The sequence below is a fragment of the Scophthalmus maximus genome, chromosome 22 (genome assembly GCF_022379125.1).
Source record: "Scophthalmus maximus strain ysfricsl-2021 chromosome 22, ASM2237912v1, whole genome shotgun sequence".
Taxonomy (NCBI): Eukaryota; Metazoa; Chordata; class Actinopteri; order Pleuronectiformes; family Scophthalmidae; genus Scophthalmus; species Scophthalmus maximus.
Window position 1 is genome coordinate 13757344 of NC_061536.1, and position 25157 is coordinate 13782500.

General features: G+C 47.4%; 1 protein-coding gene across 1 annotated transcript in view; it reads left to right on the plus strand.

Annotated features, from left to right (window-relative positions):
• The first annotated feature begins 3054 nt into the window (after positions 1-3054).
• Positions 3055-25157, plus strand: part of dbpa (D site albumin promoter binding protein a) — a 23128-nt gene continuing 1025 nt past the window's right edge. The window contains exons 1-5 of the mRNA XM_035621226.2: positions 3055-4093; positions 8304-8572; positions 8685-8895; positions 21071-21315; positions 21965-25157. The exon at positions 21965-25157 is cut by the window's right edge and continues 1025 nt beyond it. Of these exons, the coding sequence (XP_035477119.2) occupies positions 3898-4093; positions 8304-8572; positions 8685-8895; positions 21071-21315; positions 21965-22177 (1134 nt within the window). The 5' untranslated portion in view covers positions 3055-3897 and the 3' untranslated portion in view covers positions 22178-25157. The remainder of the gene's footprint in view (positions 4094-8303; positions 8573-8684; positions 8896-21070; positions 21316-21964) is intronic.

Below are 25157 nucleotides of genomic sequence, written 5' to 3' on the forward strand. Positions count from 1 at the left end.
AACAGTTAATCGATTAGTGATCGACTACTAAATTAATCGCCAACAATTTTAATAATCGATTAATCAATCAAAGTAGTTAGTCATGGGAAATAGTCAGAATTCTCTTGACTTAAAAAAATGTAATTGAACGTCTAGTAAAAGGAACCTGTGTCGGACGATCACACATCGAGACTATAAGCTTCTGGTGATAAAAAACAAACAGAATTTCGTGACATTTTAACTGTGACATAATCCAACGTCCTCCCGTCATCTCAAGGAACCGAACAAAAGCAAACATGCTAATAGTTTTGGCTAATAGTCCTTCAAACCTTCAGGTCCAGGAGATTCCAGCACTTCAACTGTTCCCTGAACGCCTCTTTCCACTACTGTGCACTACCAACGCAGGACCACTAGATGGCGCCACTTCAGTACAATGTAAAGTTAGTGATGCTGTTCTCCAAGTCTGGAGGGGAAAAAAGTGGCCAGGGAAAAAATTATTTAAATTTGAAATGGATGGAGAAACTCGTATTATCACACATTAGTGGAGTGGAGCTGTCATTACAGTAGCGTACACACACACGCACTCTATTTCTGCCTCTTACTACCAACACATTCCTGTCGTGTATGTTCGACAGCTCTGTCACCAGATACAGGAGCTGCAGGATTCTCCTTCTAGGAACTGCTGCTCCCACACACACACTGCAGCTGCTGCCCCGGATATATGACTCGGTCAGACGAGTATCAACAGGACTCACGTGATGTTGTTGTTCATGTTTGATGTAGATTACAGGAAACATAAAAAAGGAATAGCATGAAACTGTACATTACAAAGAAACATTTATTGAATAGCAACAGAAGGCATTAAACAGTTATTGCTTCATTTTAATATGATTTTAGTAAATGTTATGTTTCCAATAGTATTTATAATCATGCAGAGATAACTTTAAAAAGGAATTATTAATGTTAGTAAAGATATTATTGGACACATGAGACTTCAGTTGAGTTTTTTTATTTGGTTGATAAAAAGTATTGTATGATCTGGTAGGTGATAGAATATGACATAATATATGTTTTTCATTTAATTTTTTTTATTATTTATCTAAATAATTGGAATTTTATTGAAGTTATTTTTATCCATGCATATTTTTTACTTTATTGTTTTGTTTTTTTACAATATATTTCTATTTTATGGAATTTTATAATTATTACATTTTAATACTCTGATTATTTTAATAATACTGTCCTGATTGTATATATTTATATTTAATGACTATATGACTCATTTTGTTACAGTTAAATGACAATAATTTGAAAACAAATATATATTTTTTCTATTTTTTCAATCATTTTATTAAATCATACAGTGATCCTTATTTAATTGATTTGTAACATCCTCCCCCTCCCCCCTCCTGATCCCTCCAGTTTGCTCCTCACGCGGCAATGGCATGGGGAACCCAGTGGGCGGAGACTGTGACCTATTTTAAGCCAATGGGAGGCCGAGCGCGGCAGCGACTGACCTAGTTTGAGCCAATAGCAGCGCGGCACAGTCGCCGGCAGGCAACAGTCGGCGCGTGCCGGAGCCATGTGCGTCCTCGGCGCGGAGACATTTGATTGACAGGGGGAGAGAAACAGACGGAGCCGCGGCGGCGGCGTTTCCCTCCAATTTCACGGTGTGAAAACACAAGTCAGTCCGGTTCGAATGTGACGGCTCGAACACGTCACAACCCACCGTTCATGTTTTAATAAAAATAAATTATAAAAAACGATCCGCTTATTGAAAGACACGCTAATAAACAACTCCCTCACGTCACAAATCTCCAACATGGCGGCGATTTTGTGTGTAAAGAAAGCAAGTGTTCAGATCCAAGATGGAGTTAAACCTTCAGTTTCACACGAGCCGCTCATTTACACTATTTTACAGCCTGACGATAATGACACTTCCTCTCGTTCCTCGCGTCACGTGAGCCCCCCCCCCCCCCCCCCCTCACGTGCCGGAGGGGGGGGGGGTGTTTTTAATGTGTGTGAGGGGGTAATTAAACATCTAATAGCCCCCCACGCTCCAGGAGCGAGCATGTTTTTCACTTTGTCCTGACTTCAGCTTCCTGCTCTTCTTCTCGGCTGTTGATTTGTTCTCCTGGTTTAAATGACAGCGTGAGAGCAGGGACAGAAGGGGGCGGGGCCAGGAGCTCCGAGCCTGTAACGCAACAGTCCCCAGCTCCGACCAGCTCATTGGCTGAAATCAGAAGGCGGTGTAGTGCTTTTATGCAAATATGTGCTGCGTTCACGGAAACGGGAGGGAAATCTAAGTACGCCAAGAATGCTGCTTTTAAAAATCACCTGAATCAACTTCTGGAGCAGAGAACCTAGAGTAGTATAAAATATATATTTTTTAAATCTGTTTTACTTTAAAATCTCTCACAATGAAATGGGCAATTATATTATTGGCTCATCTATTCTGGGAAACAGCTACACCCGCCATTCTGGTCTATAACACACTGTAATGTAGTTATAAGTAGTTATCAGGACTTTGTAAGACTATAACTCATCAACAATTAAATTGTGAATATATTTGCTAATTTACATATTTACTCACAAAATGTGTTTTGGTTTTTACCCTCGTAGCCAGAAACTTAGCCAAGCTAATGTTGCTATACAATTAGTGATTACGTGTTTAAATAAGCTAACAATTTTGCCGTGTCAACATAAAGCCCCAGTGTCATTTTCTGTAATTTTCTAGCGGCATCTGGTGGTAAACCAACCGAGTGACCGACGGGACACTTTATGGTGGCGTACTGCCGATTCCATTTTCTGGTGTCCAGCAGCGTCTGACAATTCAACGTGAACCGTTTAGTTCAACAACCGTATTCAACACGACGTAGAAACATGGAGATAAAGCTAAATGGTAAAATGTTCCAGCTTTTTCTCTGTGCCGTGAAGGCGTCTCAGTGGTTGGAACAATAGGGAGGAGGAGGGGGGGGGGGGGGCTTCCTCGAGGGGGCGTGGACCACGAATGCAAACGAACCACGCCCCCGAGCTCCTTTCCCCCGTGAGGAGTGACGTCACACGTGTGGCCCGTGTTGGTTCCAGCTGACTGATAGAGAGAGAGAGAGGGAGAGAGGGAGGGGGAGGAAGAGAAGAGCCATCAGCTCCATCTATCTGACGCTCATACTCCTGGATATTATTATTATTATTTTTTTAGGGGGGGATGTTTTTATTTCCTCCATCTTGTTTTATTCACTTCTTTCTTTCTTTTGCTCATTTTCTTTCCTCCCACCGCCGCGTCTCGACTCTGGTTCCACTCTTTCTAATCCGCTCTCCACTCATTGCATGAGACTGTAGAGACGTCCGAGGTCGATTCTGTTTTCATTCTCTGTTTGGTTCCATTTTTTATTTTTTATTTTCGTCCTTTGGGATCGACCGACCGACCGACCGAGCCAGATCGACCGACCGAGCCGGACCGAGCCGGACGCCGCCGTTTTTATCTCCGCAAACTCCTCGGGTGGACTTCCCTGCTGCGGCCCCGGGACTGGACCGTGCTCCTGCGGGGCTGAGAGGAGCCGCCGCCGCCGGTGACACTCGGAGAGGATGAATTAACAGAGTCGCTCAACATGCTGCTGCCATTTTGGAGATAATAGATCCTGCCTCTTTCTTTTTTCGTTTCGCCTCTTTCGCCTCCCTTTCACTTCATGGGACGGGCGGAGAAGCGGGACACCAGGTGGACATCTTGAGCGCGCACACGTCACCTGCCCGCGCGCACCTTTGTGACGGCGCGCCTGTCAATTAGCGTCGCTGATTGGATTATTCTGATCTTGAACTTTGAAGAGTCTGCAGGTCGCTCCGCTCCACGTCCACCGCCGCCTCCCCCTCGTGGCCTCGCCTCCCCCTCCTCCTCCTCCTCCTCTTCCCCCCCGAGAAGTTATGTCAAGGCCTCTCACTCAGCTCCTACCGCCAGATCTCCCTGCCGGGGCCACCAGCCCCCAGTTTGGGGCCAGCAACCCGGCTGGAAGTGGCCCCCAAGGCGGACAGCTGACCTCGATGACCAACCTGAAGTCCCTGCTCCAGCTGCCGATCAAGAGCGACCAGAGGGCCGCGAAGGACTGCCGCGAGATGAAAGGTAGGAGTGTGTGTGTGTGTGTGAATAACCAACAAGTTACTGCAGGAATATTATAGAGAAATGTCCCTTCAATGTGCTGCACGTGCACCAATATGCACTATAATGCGTTTTCATGTGCCATAAACCAAATGCATGCATGTGCCAAATGTTTGTGATGCTTTACAGTGAATCTTATTGTTTTAAAAAAAAAACATCAATAAGTTCAATAAAAGTACAGTACATCTACCAGAAAGCCCCTGCATTAAGTATGTGTTATATGTTATAATATAACAAATCATTTTTTGGGGGACAAAACGAGGAATTTGGAAACATGACGTGGTGGTTTGAGAAGTTATGTGCATAGTTTTAATAATTTTTTGACATTTTAATCCAGAAGACAGCAGGAGTAATAGATCATCGGCCTGATATGCAATAAAAACTGTAATAATTGCTCATTTAGAGATATTCTGCACGATATGAATCTTTGCAGGAACGTGTGTGTGTGTGTGTGTGTGTGTGTGTGTGTGTGTGTGTGTGTGTGTGTGTGTGTGTGTGTGTGTGTGAGAGAGAGTGGGTAGGTGTGATTTTAAAGCACACAGGCCCTGCTAATCCAACACACACACACACACTCACACTGTTCTCACGTCAGCCTCCCTCCTCCTCCTGTGTGGATTCTTACATTAAATGTTTCCTTTTTGCATTTTGTGGTGAAATGAAATGAGGATGAAGGAGGAGGTGAGGGGGTTTGTGTTGATGCCATCGCAGCAGAACCAGAATCGGTCGTTTGTGCTGAACGTGATCCGCTGCTCTGTTTAAATAAAGGTTAGTGAGTGGGATCGAATGGTTTCCCATCCACCAGCTGGCGTGACAAACATTAACCAGGCGGCCTCCTCTACCTCCTCTTCCTCATCTCTGCTCAGTCAGCTGCTGTCAAACACACACACACACACACACACACACACACTGCTCTGGCCAAGCTTGTGAGGACGTTGCGTTGACTTAATTCCTTGTTTTTGTCTCCTAGTTTTATTTGCATTTTCCATTTTAACCTGCTGAGGATGCTCAGGTGTCCTCACAAGCACAGCAGGCAGCCGAGAGCCGGTCCCCACCAGTGTAGATGAAGCTCAACACACACACACACACACACACACACACACACACACACACACACACACACACACACACACACACACACACACACAAAGAAAAGACTCCTGGTGGGGTTTTTGTTGGTTGTTTGGTTGGCGCCCCCTGGTGGCTGTTTGGTGCAGCTGTAGTTTCTTTCTTTGGAGATATATATATCTATATATATATATTATATAATATATATATATATTATATTATTTTTCATTTTTTGGGATGCGTTGCATGTGGAGGAGGAGGTGATGGTGAGTTCGGCTGACAGACTCTGCACGGAGCCTGAACGCAGCGCAGAGGCCCCTGCTGCTGCAGCCCCATTGTCAGCCCTCATACAGCACAGTGCCCTGCTAATGATAGGTGATGCATTCAGGGGCGTAAGAAAAAAAGAAAGATGTTTGAGTGCGTGTGATGTTTCCTCTGCATCGCCGGTGGCTCTCGCTGCCGTCGCCTCTTCCCTGCGATGCAGAGTCGACGCTCCTCTCCTCTCCTCTCCTGGCTCGCTTTGTTTGCCGCCTTCACAAACACCCACTCTCTCTCTCTCTCTCTCTCTCTCTCTCTCTCTCTCTCTCTCTCCCTCTCTCTCTCTCTCTCTCTCCCTCTCTCTCTCGCTCTCTCTCTCTCTCTCTCTCACATCTCTGAGTTCTTCCTCTCACACTTCCCCGTCTCATCAGATCAGCTCCGTCTTCCACTCTCTTCTGCTCATTTCCATTTTCCTTTTTTTTTGCTCTTCACTCTCTCTCTCTCTCTCTCTCTCTCTCTTTTCCCCAACCCATTTTACTTGCATTCTCTCTCTCCCGCTCCTCTGTTCCTCTCACAGATCTGTCAGTTCAGTCATAGATCCTCCCTCTCCTCTCTCCCACATCTTTCTTTCTCTCTCTTCCTGTCTCCTCACTGTGGTCATCCCTCTGATCTGTGGTCACTTCCCAGTTCATCGGGCTTTTAATGACTCGTCCACTTTGGTTCAAAGTGTCACCATCACTTTGATTAAGCAGCGTCACTTCCACTTATTCTTCCCATCCACCCCCCTCTCTCTCCTCCTCTCATTTTCTCCTCCTGCTGCTTCTAAACAGGGATTTTTCCATTTCTTTCCTTTCCCTTCCTTTCCTTCTCTTCTCTTCCTTTCCTTTCCTTTCCTTCTCTTCTCTTCTCTTCTCTTCTCTTCCTTTCCTTCCCTTCCTTTCCCTTCCTTTCCTTTCCTTCTCTTCTCTTCCCTTCCTTCTCTTCCTTTCCTTCCCTTACTTTCCTTTCCTTCCTTTCCTCTTCCTTAAAGTCGTGTACTCAAAATATCACATACACACAAAGTACAAAGGTTTTACATGATATTATACTTTATGAGTATGATAAGTGAGTCGTCATTTTGCACAATGGCAAAGCATCTCTAACCGTGTATCTACGCACGACGATATTTCAGCGAGCGACTGTAGCTCGCAAGTGTTTGCGCTTGTTTGTCAAGAAATTGCTCCAACTGGGTTCAACAATATCTAATTGTTTGACATTTTTACTCGTATTTCTGTTAAATAATAACATAAATACTCACGTTCTTTATATCTAGTTTAGTTTTTTAATGGATTTTTAAGGAGACCAGAAGAATCTGACGAGCGTATGACGATTGTCTCCTCCTCCTCTCTTCGTCCTCCCTGTTGTTTTCCTGCTTCAATCTCTCGTGTCTTTATGTTTTTTAATCCTGTTAAATATGAATGTCCGGCTTCCCTCCGTCTCCGTGACTCTCTCTCTCTCTCTCTGTCATCCCAGCTCCGTTTGAATATGGTCTTTTATTACTATTTTATAGGTTTTCATTATTCAGTGTGCCATTTATTCAATATTCACTTTCGTGGGGCCCAATTCTGCAGAATAATATTGCCAAAGGATCCGCGAACAAAACAAATCGAGCTCCAGCTCTTTCAATTAGACTTCGCTGCAGATTTCCTTTTAGTTTTTTTCCGGTGGTGGTTTATTGACGCCTGAAGTGAGTTCTAACTTTCCATCGGACTCCCTCGCTCGCTCCCCGGGAGGTCAGAGTGCGCGGTCAGTCAAGTCAACTTTATCTACAGATGCCTTTTTAATGATTGCGACTAAGTGCAGGACACGGGCACTAGACAGGAGCACGGAGCTCGGTCGACGGCCGCGCAGCCTCCGGGGGCTGTTTGTATGTTTAAAATGATTATGTGACATTCACTCCATCGTTAAGCACCTCGGGCTTTGAGTTCCAGCGCGAGTCTCATTGGTCGGACATTCTTGTCAGCACATGAACTCCTCACAGGTCTGGAGATGGGGCAGTTATCTGTCCGTCTCATTTCACCCAAGAATCAGTCGCTCTTTGAGTTTTCTGTTTGGAGATCAAATGACGGGAACAAGGTGCAAGGAAACGGCCGGAGCTCGTCGACCCAATTCTCCATTTTGGGTGCAAAATTTTTGGATCCCTTTTCCCTAAACGTACCTGAAACTTTAAGTACCAGGAACTATTTAGAAGAAACTAGAAGGTTCCTGCGGAGCGCCCTCCGCCTGCCTTTCACCAGAGTCTAAAGGCCGGTGGAGATCAGGTGACTGATCCTGCAACAGCTGCAACAAGCGCCTCCACTCCCGTCCACCAGGTGGCGGTAATGCAGGCGACCGTCAAACAACGATGGCCTTTTGAATCGAGCAACACTACGACAACAATAAACATGGAGGAGATTGACATTATGATGATGTGGCTCGTAAAAACGGGATAATTGGGTCAACGCTGGAAAACTTGAAATGGAAACAGATTTTTACATTCGCCTCAAGCCCCCACCCCAAAGGTTCCTGTACTTTCGTAACGTACCACCCTGAAACTTAATGTAGACCCTGGTCCCTGACGCGGAAACACTTGCAGTGGAAATGCAGCTGTAGAGTCTCTCTGTTTTTTGGGCACTCGTTCCTATTCCTCGTCTAACTGCATAGTTCCACTTTATCTCACCTCGTCCGACTGGATATCAGTTGCTATCTCTACTTGTTGCCCTTCAACACAAACACAGTGGTGATTCCCGATCACAACGCAGCCTCTTTTCTTACGTAATCAATGTTAACATCTTAGTTTCAAGAAAACTCTGTATCTGTCCTTCCTCTCCAGACAAAAACAAGCCATCCGACTCCGAAGAGGAGTCCCCCGGTGTTAACGGAGGAGGGCCCGGCGGGGCCGGAGGAGTCCCGGCCTCCGGCGCCCTGCGGCCCAACTCCCAGTCGGCCTTCCTGGGCCCGCTGCTGTGGGAGCGGACCCTTCCGTGTGACGGGGGCCTGTTCCAGCTGCAGTACATGGACCTGGAGGAGTTCCTGACCGAGAACGGAATGGGGATGCACGGCAACGGGGCCAGCTCCGCCAGCGCCCAGATCCCCTCCCAGGTAAAAACCAACGGCTTCACGAACTTCGCCTCAACTTGTGTAGTGGAGTAGATGTTGCGCTCTGTCAGTTCACGGTCCTGAAGAAGTGGTTATATCTTTTTTTTTTCTGCAGAGCTCCCAGTCAGCGGTGCCCAACCAGAGCTCCCAGTGCCCTCCCTCCTCTCCGTCACCCTGCTCCTCCTCTTCCTCCTCCATGTCCTCTTCGTCCTCCTCTTCCTCGCTGCTGGGTCTGGAGACTGTCCAGCCGCAGCCGCCGCCGCCGCCGCCGCTACCGCCTCCTCCTCCGCAGCAAGGCATGATGGGAGGGCCCGAGTGTCTACACGGTGAGTGAAGTTGGATTTTTATTGAGAAGTCGATTCGTCGCTCATCGGTTATTTGCGCCATCGGTCGGTTCGAAGACCTTCGAGCAGGAAGTGGTCAGAGGAAGTGACGTGTTCGAACACGCTCAACTCCTTCAACAATAGCATCTCTTATTATACCTCTGTGTTCCTCATCTCCATCCATCAGCCTGTTTTCACCCGTTATATATTCATCATTTATTGTTTTCTCCTTCTGCTGCTTTTGATGTGAAGCAGAACGGCCAGAACATCAAAAGTCTGTTTCTTTCTACTGTTTTTTTCTTTTTCTCATTTGGAGATTTTCAGTCCGACGACTTCCAGTTCTGATTAATTGAAACAACAGAGCCGACGTGAACCACGGCAGCTAATTTGCGGATGATTTATTTGACGACAGATTGACACATGTCTTCGTAAAAACGTTCGGCGGTTAAAGGAAGAGACAAGACGCTGAGCGAAACAAGTGTGGAAAGTGTGATCAGAGACAAACAGACGTGTGTGTGTGTGTGTTTGAATTATTTAAGAAGTTTCTTCTTTGTGAAATCGTGAATTTCATTTTTTACCATATTTACGTATCCGAGTGGCGACATATTCCCTCCAGTGTAAACGGTGGATTTACGTTGTACGTTATCCTCCATTTCTGATACAACGTCATGATGTTGGACGATGCTCAACGCTAACTGAAATCTGACGATGACGTTTGTCTCTTTTTCTTCTGAGTCGCGGACGATAATAGAGATTCAATTCACTGTGAAAGAAGAAAAAAAAAAACTTGCACATACACAAAAGGTAACTACTGCGAAAGGGAGACGGAGAGAAAGAGACGAAAGAGACGAGGCTGAGGAGAGAATACCACTGGATACAGGACTCTGAGTGTGTGTGTGTCCTTATGTCTGCGCTGCACGCGTCTTCTGCAAGTGTGTGTGGACATATACCACAAGTGTGTGTTGCCTTTACGTGTGCACGCTTGTGCACTGAACTTTGAACATGCATATCAGAGTGTCCTCTTTGTTTCGGCATTTGCATGCAACTGTGTAGGCTTTAGAGTGTGTGTGTGTGTGTGTGTGTGTGTGTGTGTGTGTGTGTGTGTGTGTGTGTGTGTGTGTGTGTGTGTGTGTGTGTGTGTGTGTGTGTGTGTGTGTGTGTGTGTGTGTGTGTGTGTGTGTGTGTGTGTGTGTGTGTGTGTGTGTGTGTGTGTGTGTGTGTGTGTGTGAATTATAAACACGTGACAGGGTTGAGCATGATGCATCCAGCCAGAAATCCCTCGGGTCGTCGTGGAGCTGAAGTGTTACTACCGAGCTGCAGAGAGAGAATCAAGCAGAGGAATAGATGGAAAATAGACTGGAAGTAATAATCTGATCCACATGCACATCATGTTTTAGTTTGATCGTAATTCCTTCTGGGTTGAAGAAGCTCCGAGGGAGGGGAAACAGTCTGACGACTGTTTGGTTCCTTCATGAGTCAGGACGCAGAGACGAGGTCTTTAACGGAAACCGCACATATATAATATATATATACAGTATTTATATATTTTTTTTATATATATATGCAATTAGTACGCCAGCTGTTCACCTAAATGTAACTGTGAGCGATTACCGTGTGTCTTCCCTCACTGACGCGACCTGGCGAGTTTCTGCAAAAACGTCCTCTGAGAATCAGCTGAGCCCGAGAGCGAGATCCAACAGTTCTTTGATGTCATGCACCCACGACCATGTGAACACAGCTCACAGTTCTCTCTTCTACCTGATTTTCATCCGGAAAATACTCACATCTTTTAACAGAGGCGGAATTGTTTTAAACCGAATTTCAACGGGAGTTAGAAATGAAGATGCTTTGTTTCTCAAATATAAAAAGTATAAAAGCAAAAATGATTTATGTAGATGGTATATTTATATATCTATATATATCTATATATGCATGTTTCACCAAAACATCAATTCCTGTGTCTTTTAAAAAAATAAGAACAGAAAAGAAAGAGCTGGTAACATTTTAGCTGCATAGCCTGTTTTTCAGGAATTGGTTTTTCCAGATAATTTCAAAGGAAATTCTATATTTTCCAGAGCCGCAGAACCGTTTTTTCTGAATTGACATTCTCGATTGACCCGCTGGTCCCAGTCGCTGAACTGAAACACGACCGAACGTCCCGACTTTCCGAGCCGCTTCAAACAAACGCTCCAAAACACCATCGGCACTTCTTGTCATTTTTAGTTTGCCGGCAGAATATCGCGGATAATCGCTGCTTGTTTATGACTTGTGAGTCTTTTAAATGGATCTGCTGTTGCTCCTGAACTCGCCTGAACTGATTCTGCAGCCAACCAAAGTTGTGAAGTTCAAGAACGTTCGGGTAGAACAGTTGCATACTGAGCAGAACGAGCTCGGCACCCGCTGTTCTCCGGAAAGATCAATCAGTAGTTCTCTTCGGCTAAGTTATCACGAATCGCCTTTATTTATCGTAGGAATCCGGCTGCAGCTTCCGGGTCAATTCACACCGTCTCTTCACCGCCCCGCTGTGTGCACCTGTCAATCAGGGTGCACGTGAGAGCGCACTGCGTCCGCGCTCCGCGCCCGGACTCGCTGTCCAATCACGACCACTCTTCATCAAGGTCCGAGCAGATAAGTCCAGGGGCCGAGTCTCCGTCCCCCGGTCCGACCCTGAGACTTCCTTTAATCAAAAACACATGTTTTAACCTCCGCTTCCACGGAGGACGCACGAACTCGCCGAACTTGCGATGTGGCGTGAACGCATCTGCCGCGCAACTTTCTCCCCAGCGATCGCAGAGGCGAGTGTCCCGAGGTCGACCAACACAAAGGACACAAGACTGGAACTAACCCGTCACAGCCGACGGTTTGACACTCGTGAGAAACTGCACCTGGAGAAAACAAATCCCAAATCTGAATAAGCTCTCAGATCTTATCAGTCCCTCGTGTGCCTGAGGCTCATCTGTTCCAACTAAGTTCCTGGGAATCTGCTCAGTTTGGAGTCTGGCGGTGAAGCGGACGTATGAGAGAGAACACGGCTTCTTTACTTCCATACTCTGATAGAACCTTAGACAGGAAAACAAACCACAGCTCCAACTCTGAGCTTTATTTTTAACTTCTCACTTGATGTACTTTTACTTATTTATGAGCTACTCTCGATTCCAGGCCTCATTATTTAAATATGTTTCATCCAAAGTTGGATCCTCGCTGGGAAACTCTTTGCGTTTGACTCTCCAGCTGTCAGATTATCTCTTTACCCTCACGACGTCTGAACAAACACAATGAAACAACATCTGAACGGAGCCGAACGCCCCGAGTGAAACTCTGAGTATGAACCCGTCGAGCGAACGTCGCCGTCTGACAATCCAAAGTAAGATGTCATATTCAGAGTTTCACTTGCATTATTTAACATGTTTCAGATCTGAGCTCATTACCTGAGTGACCGTGTGTGTCTCAAAAACCCAAAGCTTTATTTGCAAAGTCGAACCGACATGGCGACTGGTGGTGAGTTTCAGGCAGCGGACTGACGGAGCAGTTGTTCAGGCTCATTCGCCTCCTGAACCAAACAACAGATGGTTTGCGGTGTGAGTTTTCACTGGTCGGGGATCGAACCTGCGGCCTCGGGTGCGAGAGACGGACGTGTCGTAAAGTCCCTCCACTCAGAGAAGTGTTGTTCTTCTGTCTCTGTCCTCCAACACGTCTGACATGGACTACAGACACGTCCTCTCCTGGGGGAGGAGACTTCTGTTCCACTGCTCTGCAATGCTCCAGATGGATTTGGTTCGTCACAAATACAGAAAACCAATCGCTGTGGAATATGCAAATGTGAGACAAAGAAACCGTTGCCACTAGCCGTCTTGTAGCGGTGGTGGGCGGGGCCTGTGTTATTTGCATATCATGAATATTCATAGTCTCAGAATTCCTCAATGAGGGAGGGAGAGTGGACGGTTTCAGACACGTCAGAGGTGAACAGTGTCAAACTAAATATGAGACATGGCAGATTATTTATATATACTTTAAAACGTGACGGGGAGGGATGTTTTCACTTTACAGAGCCAGGGCTGCTCACACAGAACCGACAGCTACGGACCCAAAGGAATTATTCGATGAATTTTACAAAACGTGCATTGGATCAAAATCGCTTCCTGCCCCTTTAAGGCTCTGGCGGACCCTACCACATTTAGAACAAACAGCGTCCTGATGACGTCGGGTGTTTCAGTGGGTTGGGGTTGACACGTATAAATTCTCCAGTTGAGATGTATATAACGCTGCTTCGCCCTCAAACAGAAACCAAACACCAGCGTCTAGATCTCCCAGACCAACCCTCGGAGGAGTCGTCGACCAGCCGAACGAGACGTGTGATTCAAAAAGACGCACGATGAAGTTCTGGCCCCGGTGACGGTTCGGAATAATAGAGATTTAACATTCAGGAGCCAGATTAATCGAGGTGAGCGAAGGGTTAAACGAGACACTGACTCTGCACTCTGAAGCAGGGGGAGGGGGGGAGAGAGAGAGGGGGGGGGGATGGATGGAGAGAGGGAGGGAGAGAGGGATGGGGAGAGAGAGGGGGAGAGGGAGGGAGGGAGAGAGGGGGGGAGAGAGAGGGAGGGATGGAGAGGAGGGATGGAGGGAGAGAGGGAGGAGGGATGGAGAGAGAGAGAGGGATGGAGGGAGAGAGGGAGGGAGGGAGGGAGGGAGAGAGGAGGGCTGGAGGGAGAGAGAGAGGGAGGGAGGGAGAGAGGAGGGATGGATGGAGAGAGGGAGGGAGAGAGGGATGGGGAGAGAGAGGGGGAGAGGGAGGGAGGGAGGGAGGGAGGGAGAGAGGGGGGGAGAGAGAGGGAGGGATGGAGAGGAGGGATGGAGGGAGAGAGGGAGGAGGGATGGAGAGAGAGAGAGGGAGGGAGGGAGAGAGGGAGGGATGGAGGGAGAGAGAGAGGGAGGAGGGAGAGAGGAGGGATGGAGGGAGAGAGAGAGGGAGGGAGGGAGGGAGAGAGGAGGGATGGAGGGAGAGAGAGAGGGAGGGAGGGAGAGAGGAGGGATGGAGGGAGAGAGGGAGAGAGGGAGGGAGGAGAGAGAGAGGGAGAGAGGGAGGGAGGGAGGAGAGAGAGAGGGAGGGAGGAGGGGAGAGAGAGAGAGGGAGGGAGGAGGGGAGAGAGAGAGAGGGAGGGAGGAGAGAGAGAGAGAGGGAGGGAGGGAGGGAGGAGGGGAGAGAGAGGGAGGAGGGGAGAGAGAGGGAGGGAGGGAGGGAGGAGGGGAGAGAGAGAGAGGGAGGGAGGGAGGGAGGAGAGGGAGAGAGGGAGGGAGAGAGAGAGGGAGGGAGGGAGGAGAGAGAGAGGGAGGGAGGAGGGGAGAGAGAGAGAGGGAGGGAGGGAGGGAGGAGGGGAGAGAGAGAGAGAGAGGGAGAGAGGGAGGGAGGAGGGGAGAGGGAGGGAGGGGAGAGAGGGAGGAGGGGAGAGGGAGGGAGGAGGGGAGAGAGAGGGAGAGAGAGAGGGAGGAGGGGAGAGAGAGAGAGGGAGGGAGGGAGGGAGGAGGGGAGAGAGAGGGAGGAGGGGAGAGAGTGTTCTTTTTGCTTGTTTTGAAATCTCTCTCTCCCTCTCACACGCCCGGGCCATGTGCGGCTGCCACCTCACGTGCCGCTGCAGAAAGTATTGGAGCGAGAGAGAGAGCGAGCGAGGGAGGGAGGGAGGGAGGGGCTGGAGGAGGGAAAGAGAGAGCGAGGTAGGAGGGAAGTGGAGGGAGATAAGAAAGAGAGAGGAAACCGTGGAGAAGACAGAGCGAATAAACACTGAGGACGAAGCAGGGAAAGAAAAAAAAAGGCAGCGATCCAGAGCGAGGGAGGTTGTGAAGGAGTGAACCGCTGGCTCACGACCACGATCCCAGTTGAAGGGTAAAGACCTGATCTTTGTTCACCAGAACAAATATTTACAACACAAACAAAGTAATGTTTCCCAGAGAAACCTCCCAGGTCCCGAGAGCTCCAGGGGTTTGATCTGATTGGTCCTCGTCCACCGGCGGCCATGTTGTCGCGTGCACCAACTGGTGAAGAGAAGCAGCTCATCACATTCGCTTCCCCCGAATCTGCAAATGCAGATGAATTATTCTGTCCGCCATCTTGCTCTTTCAGTCTCAGCCCGTCTTTATAGCATCGAATAACTAATGAAAACTAAAACAGAGGAGTTTGGATCGTCCCCGTTTTAGTTTGAAAACTCGGGGGCTGCGTTTGAGTCTGGACGGATAAAGACGTAGAGGTTTGAATCCTGATTGGTTCTGTGAACGGTACTGTCAGTAACGGTTCCACCTCGTCGTCTGTCCGGGAGAAGAAGTCCCGTCGTTCTTTTCATCAATCGTTGTTTCTCGTTCGTAGTATTTTCTGTAACTACGGAGACAAAGACAATCTGCTTCCTGTTTACACCGGCACACACGTGGCCCACCAACAGATTTCTGATATGTCAAATATAAAACGCTCGTCCAGACGGAGATCGTTTGAGTTTTAGAAACCGCCATTTTGAAATGAAGACGTAGTCGTATGGATATCTTCCTCTGCATTATTAGTAAAGTGTATGATATGTGTCACTGTGGGTCTGAAGCTTTGGCAGCTGTGAAGATAAACGTTCAGTCACTGTTGTTGTTGTTGTTGTTGTTGTTTTCCACGTCTCCTCATGTGACCAGAGGAACAGCGTCACGTATAATCTGATCAGAGAGAGAGAGAGAGAGAGAGAGAGAGAGAGAGAGAGAGACTGGTGACATAACTCTCCGTCAGTGTGTTGACACAAGGAGCACGACTCATGGGGTGTGTCACCTGGACGGAATTGTTCCTGCTGTGTGTGTGTGTGTGTGTGTGTGTGTGTGTGTGTGTGTGTGTGTGTGTGTGTGTGTGTGTGTGTGTGTGTGTGTGTGTGTGTGTGTGTGTGTGTGTGTGTGTGTGTGTGTGTGTGTGTGTGTGTGTGTGTGTGTGTGTGTGTGTGAACTTGTGTTATTGCACTCTCATGTGAACATGCACGTGTCTGACAGTATGTTTGTTTGTGTGTGTGCCTGGGTGTGTACATGAATGTGTGTGTACATGAATGTGTGTGTGTGTGCGTGCGTGTGTACATGAATGTGTGTGTACATGAATGTGTGTGTGTGTGCGTGCGTGTGTTCAGAGTTACAAAAAGCAGATGCTTAAAAAATACTGTGAAAAGAGATAAAGAAAATACAAATGTGAGTTTGATTTTGAAACAATAATCTGTATTTATATAAATGACAAGACTTAAAAACAGCTTTTGGTGAATTTTATTTAACACATATTTAAAATATAAAAAAATATATTTAATTTATTTGATGTTAACTGAAAATTAATGCAATTTAATTTTGAAAAATAAGATGTACTCAAATCAATGTTCGATTAGAGGACATCTCTCAAAGTTCACGTATGTGAAATACGATCACGGATGGTGTCGCTGAAACGATTAGTCGGTGAATCCATCAGATGTAACGTTCTGCTGGTAATTGAATTGTTTCCTTTATTACATAATCCAGCTTCAGGAGAGCGGAGGATGGTGATGATGATGATGGTGATGATGATGATGATGATGACGATGATGATGAGTCCAGTGTGTTACAGTAGATTCATATCCTGTAATCACATCTGTATTTCGCCTTCTTCCTTCTTTTTCCTTTGCTACATTTCCCAAAATGCGTTTAGTTGCATCATCCAGCTGCTGATGTTTTTCATCGATGTGTAGGAGGATGGAGTGAAAGCGCAGCGAGATCAAGCGAGCGATTAGTCAAGAGGAAGAGTTGCTCACCTGACTCTCGGTCTATTTTCTGCCTCCGTGGGCGAGCGGCTCGGCTCGGCCCACCACTGCAGCTCATTCCCTCCCGCGCCTCGACTCTCATGAACTCCGAAGCAAATTCAAACAAACGAGACCTTCAAAAGTCCTTGAAAAGTCTTGAGCGTGTCGAAGTTAATATGTGTAGGAACTTCAGTGCTGCAGCTCTGCTGGAGACACTGGAAACGTTTGATGTCAAACCGCTACTAACTGAGCGACCGACAGGGGACACTTTATGGCGGCGCACCGCTGATTCCATTCCCAGTTTCCGGCAACGTCTGAAAATTCAACGTGACCGCGACGTTTTCTGGACCGTTTCGTTCAACAACTGTATTCAACAGTTATGGACAATTTATTCAATTTCTGTGTTCAGTTTTTAAGACTTACTGACTATTTATGACTCATCTATTTATCTGGGATTTTACGGCTTCAGAAAATACCAGAACTTTTCCAGGAAATTAGACGGAGACCTCGGCCTGCAGAGTATACTGCTGAATACGAGTTGCAATATGTCCGTTGAACTCGTGGGCCTGGACACAGAGTGGAAGAGGGATAAAAAACACATAATCTCTGCTAAATTAATGAAAGCGCGGAGAGAATTCGAGAGTCGTGGCTGCTTCCTCCGAGCGGCTGCCGCTCACAGACAGGAAATGAAGCCTGGTCAATGTTTACCCGGCAGCAGGAGCCGTGTTCTTAAATCAGCTTCAACTTTTTTTGCCCCAAAATGGTTGTTATTAGGACGGAGCTTTGGGCCGACTTATCCAGGGGATCAGCTCCGCAGCTGCCAGGGGGGGGGATCAGGCCCACGGCAGACAGATGGAGCCCATGATGGAGGGGGGACGGATGACGAGGGAGGGGGGGATGGATGACGAGGTCGTCAGGGAGGGGGGACGGATGACGAGGGAGGGGGTACGGATGACAAGGGAGGAGGGACTGATGACGAGGGAGGGGGGACGGATGACGAGGGAGGGGGGACGGATGACGAGGGAGGGGGGATGGATGACGAGGGAGGGGGGGACGGATGACGAGGGAGGGGGGGACGGATGACGAGGGAGGGGGGGACAGATGACGAGGGAGGGGGGGATGGATGACGAGGGAGGGGGGACGGATGACGAGGGAGGGGGGACGGATGGAGCGTTGAGATCCTCCTGACGTCGCCCAACGGAGGAATATCCGTGGCCAATCGAGACATATTTCGTAGAAGAAGTTCAAGTTGAATTAGTTTTTGTTTGACGCCGTTTTTTGTTGATTAGTTGATTTCCTGTTTGCTTCTTCATCTAAGTGTGAAATTAACACGCGATTGCACCACTGGTGTTTCCTACACTTTAATACAGTTCAGTCATTATCGGTTTAACCGATATTCATGTGGAACAAGTTGAGTTCGGGCCTTGGTTCATTTGTTTATGATCAAACTTTGGCCATTTGAACAAGAAGTGAGATAACAGAGAAGAGAAGAAGATTTTTTGGAATCACGTTTTCATTTCTGCTGCCAAAGCGAAGTCAGATCTCCCGGAGACTCCGTCCTGTAAACCAGCTCCGAGTCCACGTGACGTTTGTTGACGAGCAGAAAAACTGGGACTCAACAAAACCTTTCCCCTCAGTTTGTATCTGGTCCGAGCCGGAGGCGGCGATGCGCTCAGCAAACTGTGAGAATCCAAACCGTTCAGATTCACCTTCTACTGTTAGAATACAAGATGTGTTTTAGTTTTACTGTAGAATCACGACTCATGTGCATGTGTCGGCGAATGTCCGCTTCCTCTTGCTGCTGGAGGGTTTTTTCTTTCGTGAGCGGATCAAAAACCTGTATAGCGTCAAACGACTGCATGTCAACGCGGCCGTGAGAAGATCTTAGAAGCGTATGAACCCAAAGTGATGTCAGTCGTCTGACTGACACATCACAAAGGCCTGAGGACGACTGGTTGGAGAAGCGTGACGGTGAAACTGTCTTCGTCTTCTCGCTGCTGCTGAAATAATCTGAAATTAATTTGCTCTAAAGTACGTAGAAGCCTTTTTCCGCAAACCGTTGCCGTCGATATCGGTCACCAGCTCTGCAGTTATTAATAATCTGTGGCTCGGAGCCTAGAGCTCCAAAAAAAGAAAAAGCGTCTCTCGCAAATGCTTCCACATCCGACTCGCTGGTGGCGGAGAACTGCGCCGCCGACGCTTCCACTCCCACGAGGGAGAAGAGGGTTTTGGGGAAAATCAAATTGTGGAAATAGGAAAGTAAATGTTTCATAATCACATAATCAGTGGGTTTTTTTGGAGATGGGACTAAGAAATGGACTCTTCCTCTTCCGGGTTGTGTTTGTGTTGCTCTCACAAGAGCAGAGCAGCTGCAGGGCACAAGTCCACATCCGAGGACCAAACCGGTTCAGGTTCATCTCGTCGTTTGCTATGAATTCCTGGTATTTTAATGTTTATTTCATCTTTCACCCGTGGTTGTGCTCTGGCCTCAATAGAGGAGGATGTAAGACGTCGTCATCTGATGTTTCTCATCTGATGTTTCTCATCTGACTCTCGTGGTTCGGATGTTTTCATTCCATCTCCGTGAAAAAAGGGTTAAAGACGAATCCTGATCTGCTCTGCTTGACGACTCATCCGGCATGAGGTGAACCCGCTGCCCCCCCAGGCGTCTCCTGGCTCGACCCTGACACCTGCTGGTGAATCTGTGTCACTGCAGCAGACGTGTGGACGCTCGTTCAGAGGAAGAAGGGACATGGCGTCCACTCGTCTTAGGAGATTATTATGGATCTGATGGAGGGAAGAAAAAATGAACATCCTCTTCCTCCACCTCCTCCTCCTCCTCCACCTCCTCCTCCTCTTCATCTTCCTCCTCCTCTTCATCCTCCTCGTCCTCCTCCTCTTCCTCCTCCTCTTCGTCTTCCTCGTCCTCCTCCTCTTCCTCCTCCTCTTCATCTTCCTCCTCCTCTTCCTCCACCTCCACCTCTTCCTCCACCTCCTCCTCTTCCTACTCCTCGTCCTCCTCCTCTTCATCCTCCTCCTCTTCCTCCTCCTCTTCATCTTCCTTGTCCTCTTCATCTTCCTCCTCCTCTTCCTCCACCTCCTCCTCTTCCTCCTCCTCCTCTTCCTCCTCTTCATCCTCCTCCTCTTCCTCCTCCTCTTCATCTTCCTCCTCCTCCTCCTCTTCCTCCTCCTCTTCATCTTCCTCCTCCTCTTCCTCCACCTCCTCCTCTTCCTCCTCCTCCTCTTCCTCCTCCTCCTCCTCATCATCCTCCTCCTTCTCCTCTTCCTCCCTGTGTTTGAATTCAACATGAACATATTGTCCAGTGTCTGTGGTGTATAATCCTCAGTCTGTGGGGTCAACTCTCCTCAGTGGGCCTCACTCTATCTATCAATCTTTTACCGCTCATCCTTTTGAGGGTCATGCGGTCGCCGGAGTCAATCCCAGCTGACACTGGGCGAGAGGCGGGTGTTTGCCCTCGGACCGGGTCACCAGCGTATGGCCGGGCTAACAGACGGTTGGAATCACATTGCAAGCGTCTGCGTCCAGACATACACCTTTGTGCCTTTCAAACCAGATCACTCAGTGTGTTTCACACGTCGACGACTGTTCATAGGAAAGGTCCGTGAAGTGAAGCCAGTTTCCATTGGAGATGGTTCTGGAGTTTACTGAGGGACGACATTCTCAAACATGTCAATCTAGCAGCAGCTGTTACAGCTCCCCCTGGTGGCCAATCACGTCCAGAGTCGCTCGACATCAGATCTCCGTGGCGGATCTCGCCATCAATCTGCAGCGTGTTCGTCTGTGGCTCGGCTGCCCGACATGTGACCGTCCTCAGTGCGGCCAGATGGGCTCTAATCTGCAGATGAAACTACAAATAGAGAGGATGAGGATGATGAGGAGGAGGATGCTGACTGGACGACTGCAGCAGTAATGAAGCCAGTCCTACTCATTCTGTGGTTGTTACATCTGATCTGAACAGATTCAAAATGGAAATTACAGACGATTAACATCCAGCTCCGAATCCTTCTAATTATTCATGTGGGATTGTATTGGTTGATTTTTATTATTAACCAAGCAGCTTGTGAAAGAACTGGGACAGTTTGAAAAACATGAAATGTGCTGTTATCACTTTTCAAAATCCTACCACTCGTGATCAAAACTGATCAGGACATAAAAAACTGCGTAATGAGGTTTTTTTCTTTCTTTGGGTCTAAATTTAAGTTATTGTGATGCAGGAAAAAAATCAGACGCTCAGAGGATTTTCTTTTTTTTTTTAATAAGAAAGCAGGTTAAAGAACAAAGTGACTCGCCGGGTGTGGAGAACACGTTGTTCCTGCAGCTAAAATTCACAATTCAAAGTTAAGTTGTTTTTGTTTCACAGTGTATCGTCTCTCTCTCCTCCTCCCAGGCGATCAGTCGGTGCCTCAGGACCAGTCCCCCACCTCCACCTGCCCCCCGGGACCTCCGGCGGTCGCCAGCGGCAGCAGCGACGTCGAGGTGAACTTTGACCCCGACCCGGCCGACCTGGCGCTGTCCAGCGTGCCGGGCCAGGAGGCGTTCGACCCGCGGCGGCACCGCTTCTCCGACGAAGAGCTGAAACCTCAGCCGATGATCAAGAAGGCCCGAAAGATGCTGGTCCCCAACGAGCAGAAGGTACTACATCTCCCACAATGCTTAGCTCTCCCATGACCAAGGGAAATACTTTTTTCTTTTACGACGATTTTACAGTTTTCACTTTTACATTTTGCATGACGACGTGGAGACACATGATTTTTATTAACTTCCTTTTAAGTTTTCACCCTCATAAACCGAACGTCAGTTTCCTGTTCTACACCTGCAGAAATATTCTTTATTGTCAAGTCATTTCTCAGAAGAATATTTCAACTTGTTTCTTGGAACTTACATCAGATATTTTATAAAAATCAAAAATCAGATATCAGACTTTCATTTTTTAATGATTCCACTGTAATAATATCGTTTCGAGAAACAGACCCATAGAGTCTGACTACAGTTTTATACATATATAGACCGACTACAGTTTGATATAAAAGTCAGGACTCATATAACTGTAAATGAAAGGAAAGTGACGTTTTTCCTGTTCTGTAGTTGCGATTACTCAACTGTTGCAACTTCTTCTCCTTTTCCTTCCTTCATGTCACCGTCATCACACCACTGACCCATCTCGTCACTGTCTCTCTCCCCGTTCTCTTCTCTCTCCTCCCCCACACACCCCAACATACCACGCCGCCGCTGATGATGATGACGATGATGACGATGATGACGATGACGATGACGATGACAGGACGAGAAGTACTGGAACCGCCGCGTCAAGAACAACGAGGCCGCCAAGCGCTCAAGGGACGCGCGGCGGCTGAAGGAGAACCAGATCACGGTGCGCGCCGCCTTCCTGGAGCGGGAGAACGCCGCCCTGCGCCAGGAGGTGGCCGACATGAGGAAAGAGCTGGGCCGCTGCAGGAACGTCATCAACAAGTACGAGAGCAGGCACGGAGACTGAGGGAGAAGAGGAAGAAGATGATGAAGGCGAAGGAGGAATAAAGGGGGGGGGGGGGCAGGAGATGAGAAAAGGGTACAAGGCAAAAACCCAACAACAGCAGCACTTTAGTTGAAGTGGCGAGGGAGGAACGCCGGCGTAGATCTGCCGTAAGCGCCGTGAGACACCGGGCGCAAACACGTGGAAAAAAGTGTTTCAGCTCGTTCGCTGTGCTTCAGGATGTCACCCCCCCTCCCCCCCCTTTGTAACTTCTCCACACAACGTACTGTATCACCACCTCGTGTCACCTCGGCAGCTTCCGTCACCCCCCATAACCCCGCCCCTAGCCCCGCCCCTCCCCCCGGTGCTTACGCCCGGTGTCGCAGGCCGTTTTCGCAGGTAGTGCGTCCCTGTGCTGCTCCGGCCACTTTCAAACAGGGTGTTGAATTCACACTATGCCAGTGAAATCTCACTTTCTAAGCTCAAGGCATGGACACAAGCCAGCAGAGGTCAGATGTGTAATTTTTTTCTATAAATAGAACAAAAAAAGGAAAACATGTATATTTTTGAACTGGGCAAGGAAGGCAAGACTAGTCCAGCGTCGAGGAAGAGGAGGAGGAAGAGGAGGAGGGGGAGGCGGAGGAGGAGGAGGAGGAGGAGGGGGAGGCGGAGGAGGCGGTGCAGGGTTTTCGTCCACAAAGCAAAGAGATTTTGACATAGGATTATTGTATATTTTTCTATTAGCAGAGATAGTCCGGAGGAGAGATTTTGGAGATAATCTTTTGTATATTTTATATATGGGGCGGGGAGGGGCGGGGCTGTGAGCTGGAACAGTCACGGGGGCCACACAGAGCGCCCCCCCCCCTTTCCCCCCCCAGCTGTTTATCGCAAAACAACAAATAATCTATTTTCGAGTTCACGGTGGGAAGGTTAGTCGGGAGGCGGCGGCGTCACAGAGGAATGTATCACGGTTGAATCAGGTATTTCACGCGGCGTGAGGTCGAGGCGAGGTATCTTAGTAACGATTGGAGGGGACGGAGGGGGGGCGGAGGAGGGAGGGGCGGCGTTGGAAGGGAAGGCAGTGAAACAAAAAATTGTATAGTTTAAAAAAGACAATTTTTGTGTTGGTTTTGTTTTTCCTTCGTGGGGCTCGTCCAAGCACTTGATTATCTTCCTTGATCTTCAATTTGATTCCGTGTCTGATTTTGAAATAATCGCAGGGCTTTTATTTTTCTTGAAGACGGACGGACGGAGAAAAGAGAGAGAGAAAAACAGGAAGTCATTAGCCATTTAAGAACAGCTGGATGTGAGCAGATGTTTTTTTCCGCGTCACCGAGGTGGAGAGTTTTTCGCTGGCAGGTTTTAGCGTTTAAGTTGGGCGGACGTGCGCTGCTCACACACACACACACACACACACACACACACACACACACACACACACACACACACACACACACACTCGGACACACAGACTCAACGTGGTTGTGTCTTTCTCTCTCTGTTTTACTCCTCCTTTTGTCCAGGAAGTGCAAAAATGAAATGCCAACTGGTTTAGTGTTGATTTGCCCAGATTGAACAGTGACTGAAACCTTCAGCATGCAGACACACACACACACTCACGCACACGCACAGTCCTCACCCAGGTTTGAACCCTCATCGTTGTTGTTGATGTTGTTATGGACTTTTATGGTGCTGATCTGATCTGATCCTTGACACCTGACACACACATACACACACACACACGACACACACGACACACACACACACATTTGCAAACACAATAAAACACTTCCACCATCTCAAACACACAGTACTGAACTGCCTATACCCTTTCTTTGTCTTTTATTCCTTCTTTATAGTTTATTTTTTTCTTTCTTTCTTTTGTTGCATATTGTATATCGATAAATCGTATATATATAGATTTACACACAAACACTTTGTCTATACCTCTCCTTCAGACTTTTACCCAATGAGAAACGAGAAATGCACCCTACTGCTACTGTACCATACAACTGTACTATTGAATATGAAACTATTCTCTCACTAGATATATATGTGTATATGATATATGCTTGAATTATGTGATTATAGTTGTAATATACATAATTGAATATATTACAGAAAAGAAAAAAAACCTTTGGAATCATTTCTGTCAGTTTTTTCTCAGGTGTTTTTGTCTGAGGTATTAAATACACATATTAAAAAAAAAAACATGCAAAAAAAAAGTCTTTGATTTGATCACAGGATTTGTTTTCGGGTTTGAGGATTAATCATCATTTGTGGCGTTTTATTGTAATGATTCTTTTAACCCTCTCCTCAGACCAACTGTCCGCTCGCTGAAGCCCCGCCCCCTGAGTTACTGTTGCTATGCCTTTCCTGCTGCACATCCTAGAACTCAATGGTTACTATGGTAACAGTGGCGGTTGTACAACTCCAAAAAATTCCAAAGAGTTGTTTTCTTCAGTAGCGAACAAAAGCAGTCTTTAGTTTTTTATGACGGTGACTGTTATTTCAACGTGGCTAACTGAGTTTATTAGCCGCAGCTAGCTAGCTACCGAGCTGCCATCAGCTCCATTGATGTGTCCGAAACAGTTCATGTAAACTCCTTCACTGTAATAACGCCTCAACAGCTTCCTCTGTAGACGCACAATATGAAAACAGAAAGAAAAAAACAATTCAAAAGCTCACTGGTATTTAACTATGCTAGCTAAATAGCTTCGCTAAAAATGCAGCCTTCGAACAGCTTTATCTGAACAGTGTGTCACATGGTGGTTTTTGTTCCTGAAGACAATCAAATCTTATAGTTTATTCAATATCAGCACTTGACTCGCTTTATAATCACGTTACTTTAATAAAAAGTTCCTGTGTTTTTCGTGAATAAGCATTCGACGGCCATACGTCCGTGACCTCAGGCAAATTTAATGCTGCATAATGATGCTAGCAGGAAGGCTGACTTTCTAATGTTTCCAGTTATACGTTTTTAAAATATGAGGTCATCATATAC